General features: G+C 44.2%; 1 protein-coding gene and 1 gene segment (V, D, J or C); both read left to right on the top strand.

The window, feature by feature from the left end:
- The first annotated feature begins 2,122 nt into the window (after nt 1–2,122).
- On the top strand, nt 2,123–9,137 carry LOC111859350 (E3 ubiquitin-protein ligase TRIM39-like). Of its 2 annotated transcripts, none has more exons than XM_072697967.1 (6): nt 2,123–2,748; nt 4,135–4,281; nt 5,427–5,660; nt 7,061–7,083; nt 7,198–7,313; nt 7,922–9,137. In XM_072697967.1, the coding sequence occupies exons 1-6, from the start codon at nt 2,266–2,268 to the stop codon at nt 8,464–8,466; spliced, it is 1,548 nt and encodes a 515-aa protein (XP_072554068.1). In that variant the 5' UTR covers nt 2,123–2,265; the 3' UTR covers nt 8,467–9,137. The 2 variants fall into 2 exon arrangements, with proteins under 2 accessions (XP_072554068.1, XP_023697693.2); XM_023841925.2 differs by having other exon boundaries at nt 2,125–2,748; nt 4,186–4,281.
- A 136-nt stretch (nt 9,138–9,273) lies between these two features.
- Nucleotides 9,274–15,651, top strand: LOC111859351 (Ig lambda chain C region-like). The segment is given in 3 exon segments: nt 9,274–9,891; nt 10,052–12,757; nt 15,094–15,651. Coding segments are annotated over 2 exon segments (372 nt in total).
- The last annotated feature ends 276 nt before the right edge of the window (nt 15,652–15,927 follow it).

Below are 15,927 nucleotides of genomic sequence, written 5' to 3'. Positions count from 1 at the left end.
GCAAATTGTAGCCTCTTTTTCCTATTTGTAGTGGAGATGAGTGGTACCCGGTGGGGTCTTCTGCTGTTGTAACCCATCCGCCTCAAGGTTGTGCGTGTTGTGGCTTCACAAATGCTTTGCTGCATACCTCGGTTGTAACGAGTGGTTATTTCAGTCAAAGTTGCTCTTCTATCAGCTTGAATCAGTCGGCCCATTCTCCTCTGACCTCTAGCATCAACAAGGCATTTTTGCACACAGGACTGCCGCATACTGGATGTTTTTCCCTTTGCACACCATTCTTTGTAAACGCTAGAAATGGCTGTGCGTGAAAATCCCAGTAACTGAGCAGATTGTGAAATACTCAGACCGGCCCGTCTGGCACCAACAACCATGCCACGCTCAAACTTGCTTAAATCACCTTTCTTTCCCATTCTGACATTCAGTTTGGAGTTCAGGAGATTGTCTTGACCAGGACCACACCCCTAAATGCATTGAAGCAACTGCCATGTGATTGGTTGATTAGATAATTGCATTAATGAGAAATTGAACAGGTGTTCCTAATAATCCTTTAGGTGAGTGTATATGCTTAGGGGTGCGATGGATCCTTGGTCATTCTAGTGGCCCTCTGGATGCAGTGGTCATTACAGATATCCAGCAGAGACGGTAGGCTGGTCCTGGACTGGAGTTCTGAGGAATTACTGGACCCAATCCAGGCTGTGATACAGTTTGTGAAGATTCTCTCATGGGGCCTGTGTAGAAGGTGGACAGGAAGTGATGCGGCATTCTCGTCCGTCTGAAGCACTGCAGGAGGTGAGCTCACTGCTGGACCATCTTGGTCAGAGCAGACACATGCTAGCTCTAGGAGAGAGCCTCAGTAAGGGGCACACCAAGGAACCAGATGCGTTTATCTCTGCTAACAGCAGAGTCACCCTTCCTCTGGGGTTCTTCTGAAGTCCACAATCATTTCCTTCATCTTATCAGCATTAAGCAGCAGATTGTGCAGCAGGTGCTGCTGGTGGAGCAGTGTGAAGAGCATGGGCCCATGGAAGCACCCTTGGGGAGTTTCCTGCACTCACACTGATGTGAGCAAGAGTGATGTTTCCCACCCTGACAGGCTGTGGTCTCTCTGCCAAAAACTCCAAGGTCCAATTGCATATTAACACGTTTCATCAAGATGAACATGCACATAGAAGCAATATTGGTATTTTTTTTGTAACTCTGTATTCCTTGAGTTTTGCGTAATACTCAGGAAGCAGAGGGTGAAAGTGGAGAATTCATCACCACACTGTCGCTCTTTCAAAAGTATGAAATTCTCGCCTCAGTTGGGCTGGCCTATTTTGCTAAGAAAGCAGTGAGAAAAGGGGAGGGGGGGGGGTGGTGTTGGGCTACGCCCGCACTAATGCGTTAAAAAAATGTTTACGGGAGTTACCGAAAGAAAAGATCCGTGCCCGCACTACCGTAATCACTAGCGTTGAAAAGACTTCTGCGTTCACACTATTCCGTGTAAAATACAAATGAGTAAATGTATAATTGTATATGAGTGATTGTTAGTATATATTTCTCACATTTTTCGTTTACACATTTAGTCAAAGCTTTTTATAATATATTTTTAGAAGTGGCGAACTTCTTATTTTATTCATTCGTTGTAGCTCGAGCACAAAGTGTCATTTGCACGTTTTTTGTCCCAAGCACATTTTAAAAAATATATAATTCTAGAAGAGGCGAAGTATATATTTCGAATAATTTATTTTGACTTTGATTGGTAATGGAGTTCGGTTTTTTTTAACGCTTGACTGTTGGTTAATCTCACACAGAATCGTGTTTAAAGTAAATGCATGTATTTTATTTATTATCATAAACGATATATCACAGTACTGTAGCGTCGTTTGAGCTTCACAATAGTTGTAAACAGCATACAATGTACATATAGGCCTACTGTGTATATATACTGTATTAATTTTAGTTACTTCTGCAATTATCCTTTTGTTCCTTGACTGAGAACCAAAAGTAATACAAATATATTGTCATGTCTGCCTGTTACTTGTGTTTAATTAACAGTCGTTAAATCTAAATATTGCCTACTGTAACTTAATTCCCACGTTCCACAAAATGCCAGGGTGTGTGCATATGGGTGCGAAAAGGACTTGTGTGCACAAGCCTCCGCTCAATCACGGCCAGCCCAGCCGACACGCTGGTTCACTTTAACCACACCCAGGACGGCGGTGAAGGTCCGCTGCCCTGCCATGCTGTGGTTTGGCACCTGGAGCGACGTGACAGGGGCCGGAGATGGCTTCTGAAGTCAGGGCTTTGGAAGAGCTGCACGGCGAGCTAACTTGCTCGGTTTGCCTGGATCTTTTCCGCGAACCCGTGATACTGGAGTGCGGACACCACTTCTGCCGCGTCTGCATAACTCAGTGCTGGGACGCCAAGCCCGAGGAGAGCCCCACTTGTCCGCAGTGTAGGAAAACGTGCACCTCGAACCTTCGGCCCAATTCGCTGCTGTGTAATGTCGTGGAGAGCGTCAGACGGGCCAAGGCGATGGATACGCGTCCGAGGGAGCAGTCTGTGCGTCAGAGAGACGTGGTCCACAAACCGCCGGGAGCCGCTTCTGGGAGCGATCGAGGGCGTGAATACTGCCAGGAACATGAGGAGAAACTTAAACTTTTCTGCGAAGACGATCAAGTCGCTATCTGCCTGGTATGCGGCATGTCCAGGGACCACAGGATGCACCATGTGATACCGATAAATGAGGCGTTTGAGAACTACAAGGTACATTTCACCTGGTCATGCACCGCTGGTTGTCCCTCCTGCAAATGACGGGATCACGGGCTGTTCCTCCTGCTCACTGAGTAAGATTCCATTTAAATAGTATAGACAGGAAAACTATATTTAAACTTTATTTGGATGTATTTTTATGTAGTTAGGTTTATATTTGGTGTGGGTTACATTGTCAAAGTCAAGTCAACATATCTTTATTGCCATTTTCGACTGTATGGTATACAGCCAAAAATGTAAACACGACACATCGAGACATGGCACAAACAAATATATAAAGTGAGAACGTGGTTTAATAAGTTAAAAATAAGTGCGATCGGCCCCTTGAAATAATTAAGGCAAATAAAGACTTCTATGGCAAACATAAATCTGAAGGATCTTAAAATAAACTTATGGATTATCGACGTGTGAGTATACCACGTACTCCGGTGAGGTTGTGATTTACTGTTTTTAATGACAATCTGAATATGTATCTTAAATGAATAACCGAAGGAAGACAGGGTAATGGATGGCATCCGCCTTCGGGCAAGTGGGAACAGAAAAAAACTGCACTATAGAAACAGATTTTGTCTAATATCCCACCCAAAAAACGAATGCAATGCGCATGTGCCCTGCTTTCGAGTTCACATCGAAACAAGAATTTAAGGATCAGCACAGATTCTGGGTGTGCGCGGAATTTAGCACCTATTCGTCGCTAGTGAGTCCCGATAGCTTCCCACATGTGTGCTCAAACACTGCAGATGAGCCGCGTAGTTTCACAAACTGGTTAAATAAGCTAGAAAAAATAAAATTTGTGTAAAGTTATTCTTGAAACCATGTTGCTGATTAAAATGTATTTAATAATATTAGTTCTTTAGTAGATCATTTTAATGTGCTGACAATATAACGACTTAAGGGCCTTTATCTTGCATTTTACTTCTCGCAGTAGTTTCCATGGTCCAGACCTCCTCTTTGGTCTCAAAGGAAGCCTGATGTGCTACAGTAGTACTTTGTGCTTCTGATTAATGATTCCTGTACTCTCTTCTTTCTGTCCATTGTCAGAAACTCTCTTATTTATTTATAAATAAGGTGACTGGCCAATGCTTTCACTGTATTATTAACCTTTGCATCTGCTATGGATTCAAAAGAAGATTCATCTTCTTTACTTTGTTCTGTTTTTGAGCCGTAAGTGAATTTCCTAACCCAGCGTTTCCTAATCCGATCCTCATGGAACCCACAAACAGTCGATGTTGCTCCCTCTGAGTTCCATGCCAGACAGTACAGATTTTTGCTCCCTCCCAGGTCTCTGCTGGGAGCTGGGAGCAAAAATATGGATTGTCTGTAAGTTCCTGAGGACCGGATTGGAGAACAGTGTCCTAACATATCAGCCCACTGGTTAAGAACACTCCAGGGGCCGGGATGCCATGTGACCAGTCCTGTGCCGGGTTCCAGGACCAGCTGACGTTGGCGCTGCGGAGGGTCCGTCTGCAGAAGGAGCAGGCAGTGCGCTTTCAGGCGCAGACCAACCAGATCATAGTGACGGTGAAGGTGAGGTGGCCCTCGATCGTGGGTTCGAGCCACAAGGAGAGTATTTCTGTCACTCTCCTTTTTGGAATCTTGATGCTATTTCAAAACATCTGACAAAAACCACTGGTTTATTTATTTATGTATTGCACTTTTTGATATATTAGATGGGTTTGTGCTGTGTACAATAGCCATTGCAGTCACTGAAGAGGGTAACCGGACACCTGATAGGCTTGATGCGGGAAGTTCGGTCATAATTCTCATCAATGGCTGGTTTCCTAGCCAGCTACTTACAGAGGTAGTGAAAAAGAAAGTGGCCACAAGCTCTGTTACCTGCCCTCTACTATAGTGTTTTGAAGTAGATATTTACTTCTAACTTTTGGGAAGGATTGGTACCATGTTTGCTGAGTCCGGTTTCTGCAAACAACCTTTCTGCAAGCATCAGTCTCCAAATGAAAAAGACAAACTTATAGCTTGATATCTGCTAGAAAATGATGACATTTTGTTATCATATAATGTACTAAATCAGTTCTGGAGAGGTTGTTGCCACCAGTTTTTGGAGGGAGAGTTTGGAGAGTTTAACTAATCTGACTGGGTTACTCTTCATGCCATTGAACTGTGCAGCATAAATCTGTTAACACTTATTTATACATTTTTGTGTTCTGGATTTTTTTTTATCCTATTTCCTGCAAACTTCTGTCTGCCCCCGAAACAGGAAACCACAAACCATTGCTGCGAAATTCCTGTGTCACGTGGTTCTATTCACCGAGCCGCCCAGACTTTCCCACAGATATTTTAAGCGGCATAAGTGAAGAATGCCTTGTCCGATACCCCCCGGCTTGGGGTTTTGCACCAGCCTTTGCTTCTGTATCTGTTCTCCTCTGGGTACTTGGGCATCTTCCAGCAGTTCAGAGACATGCTTATAGGAGACTCCACATTGACTGTAGCCTGTGCCCTGTGATGGACAGGTCTTGCCTTTAGGAGGGACCCCTGCCTCATGCCCTTTGCCACATGGGATACCGTGACTCTATACCAGTTTAGCAGTAATAGAAGATGATGAAAAAGTAATAAATAAAGGAATATGTGGAATATGTAAAAAGGCTGCAGTGTGTTTTGGTTGGTGCCTCGTGTGGCAATGTGTCATGTGAAATGCCCGTCATGTCATGTAGGAGCAGACGGCTGCCCTGGAGGATCAGATGGCAGAGGAGTTCCGGCAGCTCCGTGAATTCCTGGACCGTGAGGAAGAGGAAGTGAAGGGCCGCCTACGGCGGGAGAAGGAGCGCAGGACGCGGCGGCTGGCCGAATCCGTGGCGCACGCCGCCGGACAGCTCAGCTCGCTGCAGGCTGCAGAGGAGCAGCTGCGCCGCAAGCTGCAGCAGGAGGAGAATCCTGCTCTACTGAGGGTGAGGGAAGAGAGACGGAAGGGGAAGTGGCACGGAGGGAGAGGCGGGGCCAGAGTGAGCAATGGCTGCGTTCGATTTGGGCTTAGGTCTGTCTGCAGCTGACATGAAGTGGAGCGCGATCTGCCAGCGGCTGCAGGGGTGGAGTATAAACTGACTGCAGCCAAGTCGGACAACTTCTACTCCTCGTAGTCTGCGAAACCTGGCTGCAATGGCAGCACTGCCAGAAGGGTGCAGATAAATCTATACAAATATCACCTGCATGCACATTACTTCTTTTACAATAAGCAACTCCTGATACAAACTGTTATCAGTGGGAAAAAAACTATTGTGTATTGTGGCTCTGTGTAAAAAGATAGCTGCCAGGAAAAAGATCAACTTCAAGGATTCAAAGTTTTTATTGTCATGTACAGAGTACAATGCAATTCTTACTTGAATGCCTTCTTCACAGACTAGACGGTTAAAGAAATAAAGCAGCACAACATTACAGTAACTAACAATAAATAAATAACTTACATTACTATTAGAGCATTTATGTAATTTATTTAAACTTTATTTTACCAGGTAAATGAACTGAAAACCCGTTCTTACTGCTTTACATGATATTCGGGAGAAATAGCAGATTACGCACCAGAATTGCCTGGGATACAAACGTCATGCATGTGACAAATCTTCAGCCAATAAGGGCAAAGTTGTGTCGTCACGGAGGCGGGTCCAGTATGTGCAGCCGGCTGAGAGATGCTGCATGATCGGTCTTAAGTCATTTTGCTCTTGTGAGGTTTTTATACCATGTGACATGGTGACGCGTGGTGACGTTTTGCAGTGCTGGCTTAAGTCGGACAAAAAAATCTAACCATGATGCATTGTGTCAGGACCAGAATGCATTGCTTTAAGCCAGCGCTGTAAGCGGCTGCATGAAGTCGAACACACCCAATGGGGTACCAGAGGGGGAAGTGACGTGCAGAAAGAGGCGGGGCCAGAGTGAGCATTGGGGTACCAGAGGGAGATGGAAAGTTGAAAGTAAATCAGAAGAAAGCACCTTCAGATCCGGATTGAGAAGGTAGAGAAGGGTTAAGCTGGAATAGGCTGAAGGAGGTCAGGATGGGTCAGAGTGAGTAAAGGCTGGATGAGGGACAGTGAGAGACGACGGGACATTGCACCTCCTCCAGAGTGTTTCCACAAGTTAATATAAGAGAGTGAATTTTTCCAGAAGTTATACCACGTGCTCTCGAGTCCGGCTTCCTAGCGAGATTATGCTAAAATAAAGCATTTTCACTTATTTATCCTGTTTCTGCATTTTTTTTGTTTGTAATACTTATTTCTACATGATTGTAATTTGTAACTCCTGTTGTGTATATACACACTTTGAGTAGTAATTAAAGGTTCTCACTCCTCCTTCCCAGGGTATGAGGGATTTCATCCTTAGGTAAGGTGTCCTGCTTCCTTTTCTGTGTGGATCAAAGCCCCTGAGAGGCTGCCTGGAGGGTGACTTTGCTCCCATGGTGAGATGTGGGCTCTGACGCCGCACCGCCGCCCCCAGGTCGGAGCCTGTCTTCCACCCCCCCGAGGAGCTGTCCGCTGACCTGCAGCCCGGGGAGTTTGTGGGGCCACTGCAGTACAGGGTTTGGAGGAAGATGCGCTCCATCTTGCATCCAGGTATGTTGAGAGAGTCCGTCGCCAGCGGCCTAGTCCCCTGACTGCCGTGTAGCTCGGCGAGTTATGGGTTTTCGCCCATATCCAGAAGGATATGAGGTCAAATCCTGTGACTGATGGAGTAATCAAGTAACAGTTAGGCCCTTGAGCAAGGCCCTTAACCCAGACTGCTACAAGAATTGCCTGACCCTGCTTGCTGAGTCTCACGTGGGGAGAAAAAGTGTTTGTAAATAATTAAAAGTAATGGAATATATCACTGCCCTAGATCAGTGTTTCCCGATCCAGTCCTCGGGGACCCACAGCCAGTCCATGTTTTTGCTCCTTCCCAGCCAGTCCACATTTTTGCTCCCTCCAAGTTCCCAGGGCCTCTCAACACCCAATAACAGTGGGTCCCCAGGACAGGAGTTGAGAACCAGTTTTATTATTGGCTGATCGAGAGGTCATCCCAAAAACCCGCACCCACACTGGTCCTCCGTGGAACAGATTCCCCACCCCTGTTCTAGATGACTAAAAAGCTAGCTGCAAGAGCCTCTACGAAACAGTGACATCCTTTCTTATGGCGCAAGAAACATTCCCAAAGATTTGAATTTGGCTTCACTACCGTCACCTAGATACGAAGGCGGTGACCCTGGACCCAGACACCGCTTACCCGCGCCTGATGGTGTCGGCCTGCCGGACCCACGTAAGCGTAGGCGAGATCCAGCCCAATCTCCCAGACAACCCGGAGAGGTTCACCCGCTACAACATCGTGCTGGGCTCCGAGGGGTTCGTCTCCGGCAGGCACTACTGGGAGGTGGAGGTGGGGGAGAAGACGGCCTGGGGCCTGGGGGTGGCCGTCGAGTCCGTCAACCGTAAGGAGGAGATCAACCTGTGCCCCGAGGACGGCTTCTGGACGCTGGTGCTCCGCAACGGGGACGAGTACGAGGCCTGCACCTCCATGGAGAACCTGCTCAGGCTGCCCAGGAAGCCTCAGCGTGTCGGCATCTACCTGGACTACCCCCGTGGACTGGTCTCCTTCTACGATGCCGGAGACATGAGCCACATCTTCACCTTTACGGACACCTTCAAGGAAAAGGTGTACCCCTACTTTAACCCCTGGCCAATCATCAATGGGAGAAACAGAGAGCCTCTGATTGTAGTCACCCTGCCACCTTAACATAGAGTCCTGCCAGGAGAAGCAAAGGAGCAGCCAGACCAGTGAGTAAGGAACAGCTCCATAGTGACACTTGCCGCGGCAGTATGGAGAACTGGAGGCTTGCAGATGTCTACTCTACTACGCCCCCTGGTGGACTTTTCCCAGAAAATCACAAATCTTTCAATTTCCAGTTGACTTGATTTAGTGGTTCTGTGCCTCAGTGTATGACAGGGTGGTGATGATTCATTTACTGGGCCAGAAACGACAGCAGAGTGTCGTCCTTTGCCTGCGGCTTTATAAGCTGCATTCTGTTTTTTTTTTTTTGCTGTTTTCTGTGACCTTGTATTTCACAAAAATTCTAAAATGTATTCTGTCTAGTTTATAGAATGAATAGACACTGGTCTCTTGTTTTCTTTTTTGATGTCTGGAACTGATAATTGGGGGTTAAGTGGGTGATGCATTGGTGGTCACTACAACATAAATAAAACAAATTAAAACACGCACGCACGCACGCACACACAATATATATATGCAAAATGTGTATGAATACGGCCCTCTGCAGCCATTGAACTAAGCAGGGGACATTTGTGGTCAATCTGTTTGATTCTTCCACCTCTGTATCCGCTATAAGGAAGACCTTGGAATTAGTGACAGGGAAACAAATTTAACGTATTAAAAGGTTTCTGTTACCACGTGTGACTTTACTGCAGTTCTTCTGACACCTAGTGGAAATGTGGTACATTGCAGCCTGTTCCTGGTCAGCAGAAGTTGTCTGTCTTTCCCAATAGTAAATATCCCCGAGTCACTAAACGATGACTCTGCATTTGCCTGTGGCTTAATGCTGCCAAAGGTCACGGCTCTCTTTCAGCTGTTAAAAGGAGCAGAAGGAGTAGAAACAGATTCAGAAATGTGTCCTGTAACCAACGAAAATGGTTGGGCGGTAAATTTATCCAAAACAGCAGGCAGTTGAGATAGCAAGGCCAGCCTGTCCCTGGAGCAATTGGGGCTAAGTCCTACAGGGCCCAATGGTCACAACACTGCCCGTCGTGGGATTTAAACTGGTGTCCTTCTGATAAAAGTCAGCCCTAATTCACAGAGTCATACACACAACCCCCATCCTCACACTTATAGGCATCATTATACAAATATTAATGGCTAATATGATTCTTCAAACTCCCCAAATAAAGCTCTTATTTCGTCAGTCCACACACACACACACACACACACACACACACACACACACGGTTTTAGTCTACGATGAGAGCATGCAATCCTTCTTTGCATAGAGACGTCACGCCGCATCAGGGTGACACACTTCAGCGCTTGGTGCGTGTTTATATTCCTGTGCATTTAGACCTTAGTCACTCTGAGCTGGGCTCCAAAATCTACAAACAGCAATGATTCTGATCACTGTCCTCATCTGGGCTCTCAGCTTCTGCAGTCAGGGTAGGAGACGGTCCGTTAATTGATCCATTGCTTGTTTATCAATTTCTACTCTAAGTATAATTGTGTTTCTGCAGTGTTCTTTCTCAGTCTATGCTTGATGATTCAGTGGTTTATAATAACACTGAAGTCTCTCTGTACTGATCCTTTGTTTCTGGTTTAGGGTCCAGTAACCAGATCACAATCACTCAGATCCCTACAGTGCAGCTTGCTGTCCTACAGGACACTGTCACCATGACCTGTAAGGTCAGCTCATCTGAAAAGCTTTCTGGTAAATTATCCTGGTACCAGCAGAAAGATGGATCCATCCCTAAGCTCATAATATATGAAACTAACACCCGCTACTCAGACACTCCAGCACGATTTAGCGGAGATGTGAGCAAAGCTGCCTTCTCCATGACTATCACTGGAGTACAGGCTGAAGACGCAGCTGTGTATTTCTGCTTTGCCGACTATGGTTCCCCAAACCTCACACAGTGACACAGAGCAGTACAAAAACCCACAGTAACAGTCGGCGACTGCTGGTGGATTTGAGGCCTCTCAGTCAACTGCTCTGTACGTGACAATATAAATGATGTTTAGGAAATCCTGTGAGCCATACCATGATTAACCAAAAATAACTATTCAATAGTTTGGCTTATGTGCAATTTCTATCACTCCTTTGTACAATCTAAATACATTTATATTATGGTGCTGCATGATCCAGGCTGGGAAAGATGACGATCCATTAGCGACCCCAAGAGAAAAACTTTTTGTTAAAAATGAAGACACAAAGGGATAAACTACAAAATAAGAGAGCATGACGGGTCAAAAACAAACTGGGAAAAATAAGGGATTAACTAGAAACCTAGAAACTAAACACAACTAAAGAACAAGAAAAGACAGAAAAACTGGGTAACACAGGGAGCAGACATAGGGGGTTTTTTTCAAAGCGGGATTTCTTGCTTAGCTGGATAACTTGTTGGATTTAAGGTAGTCTGGGCTAAATGGACTATATCTTCGTCCACTTAAATGTACCTCAGACTACCTTAAATCTGACAAATTATCTGGCCAAGCAAGAAATCCTGCTTCGTGAAATACCCCCATAGAAACTAAACAGAGCAACAACACACCGCTACTTAGCACACGAGAACATAAACAACAATGACTGACTAACAAATTGAGTGAGAACAGGCACTTAAATACTCACAAAGCATCAAGGCAAACAGAGGACAAGTGTGACTTGTAATCAACTCACAGGGAACACAGATTGACTAGAAACAGGTGGGGTGGATTACAATTAACTAATCACAGAACAAAGGAATTCAAACAAACACTGAAAACTATGAAACACTCAAAGCTAACAACACTAGGAAGAACTAAGAACCAAGGAACTCGTAAACATAATAAAACAAGGAACAGGCAGGATAAACCAAAACAGAAGCACGAGGATTAACCATAAAAAACCAAAAGCTAAGGATAAACTAAAACCCTAAAATAAACAAATGGAGAGGCAGGCTAAAAGCCACTCAACCCATGAGCTCTGCGGGGGTCTGGGGGGGCAAGGCAAAACATAGGAGGGTTAAAAGGCTAAGAGACGGGGGAAGCAGGATGAACAGCACCACCTGCAGGCCAAATGGGGAAGAGACACAAAAGGCAGGGTCAAACGGTATCAATTAATAGATTTTATAAAATACAGCCAGTTAGGTTCACATTTGAGTAAGTGTGACACAGCTGATGTCACTGTGAGAGACACGAGAGACACTTTGCACGCAGAGGATCATTTGCATCAGTGTTAAACACTTCAGTGCCCTGGCAGTGTTTATTAGTCCCGTGTGTTTAGCTCTTCATGACTGACAGTCGGGTCTCATCGCCGTGGAAATAAAGGCAAACATGAGCTTCATCATCATCATCTTCCTCTGGTTGCTCATCTTCTGCAGTCAGGGTAGGAGGCGGCTTCTTACTGCTCACTTATAACACATTGAAACGTCTTATGTCCTCCTGCTGTCCCTGTTTAATGTACAGAGATTTGTATAGTTTTTATAGGTATTTAATTGTGTACAGAAATTTTTATAGCTCTCAAGGTACTTGTGTGTGTAATTTCTGCTTATATTTTTATATTTTTTATATTCTACGCACCATGGGGAGGGCTGGGTGAAACGGCATTTCGATGCACGGTATACCATGTATATTGCTGTATTGACCATAAATCCCTCTTGAATCTTGAATCTTGAATTTATCTCAGTGCAGCAGAACTTTTATTTTGCAACACAGTAATGAGTAATAAAGGTGTTTGACTTTTCAATCATTTTTCTCTAATGCTGATACAATATCCTTTTGTTATTCATTAATTCTTTGTTCTGGTTGGTTTCAGGATCCAGAGGACAGTATACAGTGACTCAGACTCCACCAGTGAAATCTGCTCTCCCAGGCAGCACAGTGACCCTGAACTGTAAAACCAGCACTTCTGTTTAATTGATGTGGTGGTACCAGGTCAAACCTGGAGAAGCTCCTAAAATCACAGTTTGGGGAGGAGAATCTTTTCACACTGTGGTTTCAGAAAGGTTCAGTGGATCTGTATCTACGACTGACTACACTCTACAGATCAGTGACGTCCAGCCTGATGATACCGCTGATTATTATTGTTTTGTTTGTTATGGTGATCCATACATCACACTGTGATATAACATCATTCGAAAACCTCCCTAATCCCACTGCCCAGTTCCTGCTCTGTGAGATCAGTCAGAGAAGAAGCTCTGAAGGAAATACAGAAATTCATTTCAGTGTGGATTTTACAATCATCTCTACTTGTGCTTTGGATGTTTTGGGATCCTGGAAAAGATGATCTTCTCCTTTGAGACCTTTCATCTCCTACATTATTCAGCATGGGGTAAGTCACATAATTAACTGTTTTTATTAGAACAATTTTAGAAAGCTCTATTCTATGCATATAATTTAAAAATAATTAGAATTCTCATGATGAATACATGTTTGTCATTAATATTTAGACAGGTACATACAGTACCAGTCAAAGGTTTGGACACACCAAACCGCCTACAAAGCAGAGTAATAGTGTCGCATCATATGACCTGGCCACCTGACCTAAACCTAGGTCACCAGAAGATTACCACTGATTTACTGATTTTGGTCCTTCAAACTGCAGTGATATAAAGTCGTACAAAAACCTCCCCAAGCCTCACTGCACAGTTCTTGCTCCACAGGCCTAAAATCGCTCCCTCAGGCATCACAGTTACCCTGAACTGTAAATCCAGCAGTGAGCTTAATGGTTACTTACTCTGCTACAAGGTCAAACCTGGAGCTGCTCCAAAGGTCCTAATATGAAGAAAAAGGAATCGCCACACTGGGACTCCAGTGAGGTTCAGTGGATCTGGATCTGGGACTGACTTCACTCGACGGTGAAGTTCAGCCTGGCGATGCAGTTGATTTCTACTGTTTTGCTGACGTTGGTCATTCAAACTGCACATAACATATCGATATGGAAAATCATAAAACCTCCCTGAGTTCCCAGCTTTGAGGAAAATACAGAGAATTCAATTTCATTGTGGAGTTTACAGTCGTCTCTGCTGGTGCTTGTTTCCTTTTAGATAGGATGTTTTATTATCTTTTTATTAAAAGTGTTTTAGAAAGCTTTGCTTTGACATGATTGTACATAATTTAAAAATAATTATTGTTTTTATGAATAATGCATATTTGCCTCTGAGACAGATATATACCGATGGGAAAGAAATACAAATAGATATAGAGGAGAGTATTAGACTGTGAGACAACACACATGTTCACATGAGGGGAGATGTGAGACACAGAGGAAAGTCACTAATGTTCATGTCAAAGTTAGTCATGCACATTGATGTGAGTGTGAGACACCAGGGGACAATCAGACACGTTCACATGAATGTGAGACACAGACAGTCACGCACGTTCGTGTGAATATGAGACACAGAGGGTTACGAATTTTCACGGGACCTGGCATGAAAGGAGTCGCTGAGGTTTTTGTACAGCCACTAAACGGGGCTGAATCACTGTGCTCATCTTCGGGGGGGGGGGGGGGCACGAAGCTTGATGTTGGAAGTAAGTATCCACTTTATTTACTGCAATGGTACCATATCCTGTGTCTGTTCCAAAACTATCACTAATATAGTGAAGACAACACCAAAAATGATTTATTTTCTCATCTTCACAACAATTTTGTCAAGCAGTGTTACTTCAGTGCTGAGCTATGCCACTTAATTAAGTGAAAGATTTCAACGTATGCTGAAACGTGCAACACAAATATGCAATGCGATGAATTACTAATTACGATACTATTAATGAATGCCAAAATATGTGTAAAATGTTTTAGAATTCTGATTATATTATTTTAATGAGCTCAGCTCATGAAGTTTATCTATTATTTCACTAAAAGTCAAAAGAGCGGGGTCGTCACTAATTGTAGGCTGTATGCTTTTTTTTCTTTGAAAGAAAAACTTGAGTCGTTCAAGAACACCATTTAAACCCAGCTTGTTTTTATTTGATATCAATTTCTTGACAGGGCACAAATACTTAGTAATAACTGCTGAAGTACTAATTATGAGCAAATCGTGAACAAATAGTTGTGTTATTCATTACTTGTTCATTCAGCAGTTCACAAAGGTTTACAGAATTGATAAAACATGCCTCATGATTAATTGATGATGAATTAACATGAGATCAGCAAGTAACTAAGATTAGCATAATACTATATTATTTGCACCCCATCAAGTAAACTGTTATCATTTACTTTTATAACTAAAATTTTAAGTGTTCATTAATTAATTCTATTAACTAATACTTGTTCTAAGCACTTAAACAATCTGATCACTTGTGAACAAATTTTAAAACGAGATGCAAATACTATTTATAAAAAAAAAACTATGGTTATTCTGTTAAACTTATTCTGCAATGTGGTCAAAATGTTATTCACACGTAATATAGAGCTTGGAGTTCAGCGGGACCGTAAACCGTTTTCAGGCCCAGCCTCAAAAAACGTTGCTTTACGCTGTATATTCTCAACATTTTCCCTTCACACAACATAAATACAGAGCAAAACGGACGTTTCTGTTTGTGAATGGAATGAAATCCTTTCCATTTCTCAGTTCCCAGCTATGTTACTTTACGCCAAGTCCGTATTGAATCTGTCCACTTACTCTTCTACCCCTTTCACATACTGTACGTTATTCTCTTCCCCAGAAACCACTGTCCCGACCCTCACAGTGCTGCCCCCTTCTGGCCAGGAGCTCTCCAGCAAGCGAACAGCCTCGCTGGTTTGCCTGGCCAATGGCGGCTTCCCCTCCAGCTGGGCGCTGAGCTGGAAAGTGGATGGAGCGTCAAGGGGCTCCTCCGAGGCGAGCAGCACCGGGCTGCTCCAGAGCGGCGGCCTTTACGGCTGGAGCAGCACGCTGACGCTGACCGAGCAGGAGTGGAGCTCGGCAAAGGAGGTGACCTGCGAGGCCACCGAAGGAGGCCAGTCCGCGATCCCAAAGACACTGAGGAAGAGCGACTGTCTGGGGTGACCATACCAGCCCTGACTTACCGCCTGTCACTTATTAATACCGACATGTTGGCTTCTCCTAATGCTTGTGGTAGCTGCTTTGGTCTAGGTTGTGTGCTACACTCGTACTTTATACAGTCTGTGTCTGTTTTGTTATTCCCCATGAGTTATGTAATCTGCATGTGACGCCTTGTAGTGTTTTACAATGTAACGCTTTCAGCTTTGACAGAAGGAAAATAAAGACTTATCTACCATCACCATGGTCGCATTTTGACTTTACTGCCCTAACATGACGCTGAATATATTTTCACAATCCAGCTTCACTGAAGCAATGAAGAGTGATTATAAGCAGACAATGCAATTACAGAAAAAAACGTGTCCGCTCTTCTGTAAAGTAGTTCGCTCTTCTGAGTGATAAAACCACATACGGAGCCTCCCCTTCCGGTAAATGGGAAATAAAGCAACAAACTCAACAAATCTCATTAGCATCACTCTAGGATTCTTCCCAGTGGTCCATGGTCTCCCACAGATTC

This window comes from Paramormyrops kingsleyae, chromosome 12 (genome assembly GCF_048594095.1).
Source record: "Paramormyrops kingsleyae isolate MSU_618 chromosome 12, PKINGS_0.4, whole genome shotgun sequence".
NCBI classification, from domain to species: domain Eukaryota; kingdom Metazoa; phylum Chordata; class Actinopteri; order Osteoglossiformes; family Mormyridae; genus Paramormyrops; species Paramormyrops kingsleyae.
This window is presented reverse-complemented; position numbering and strand designations above follow the sequence as displayed.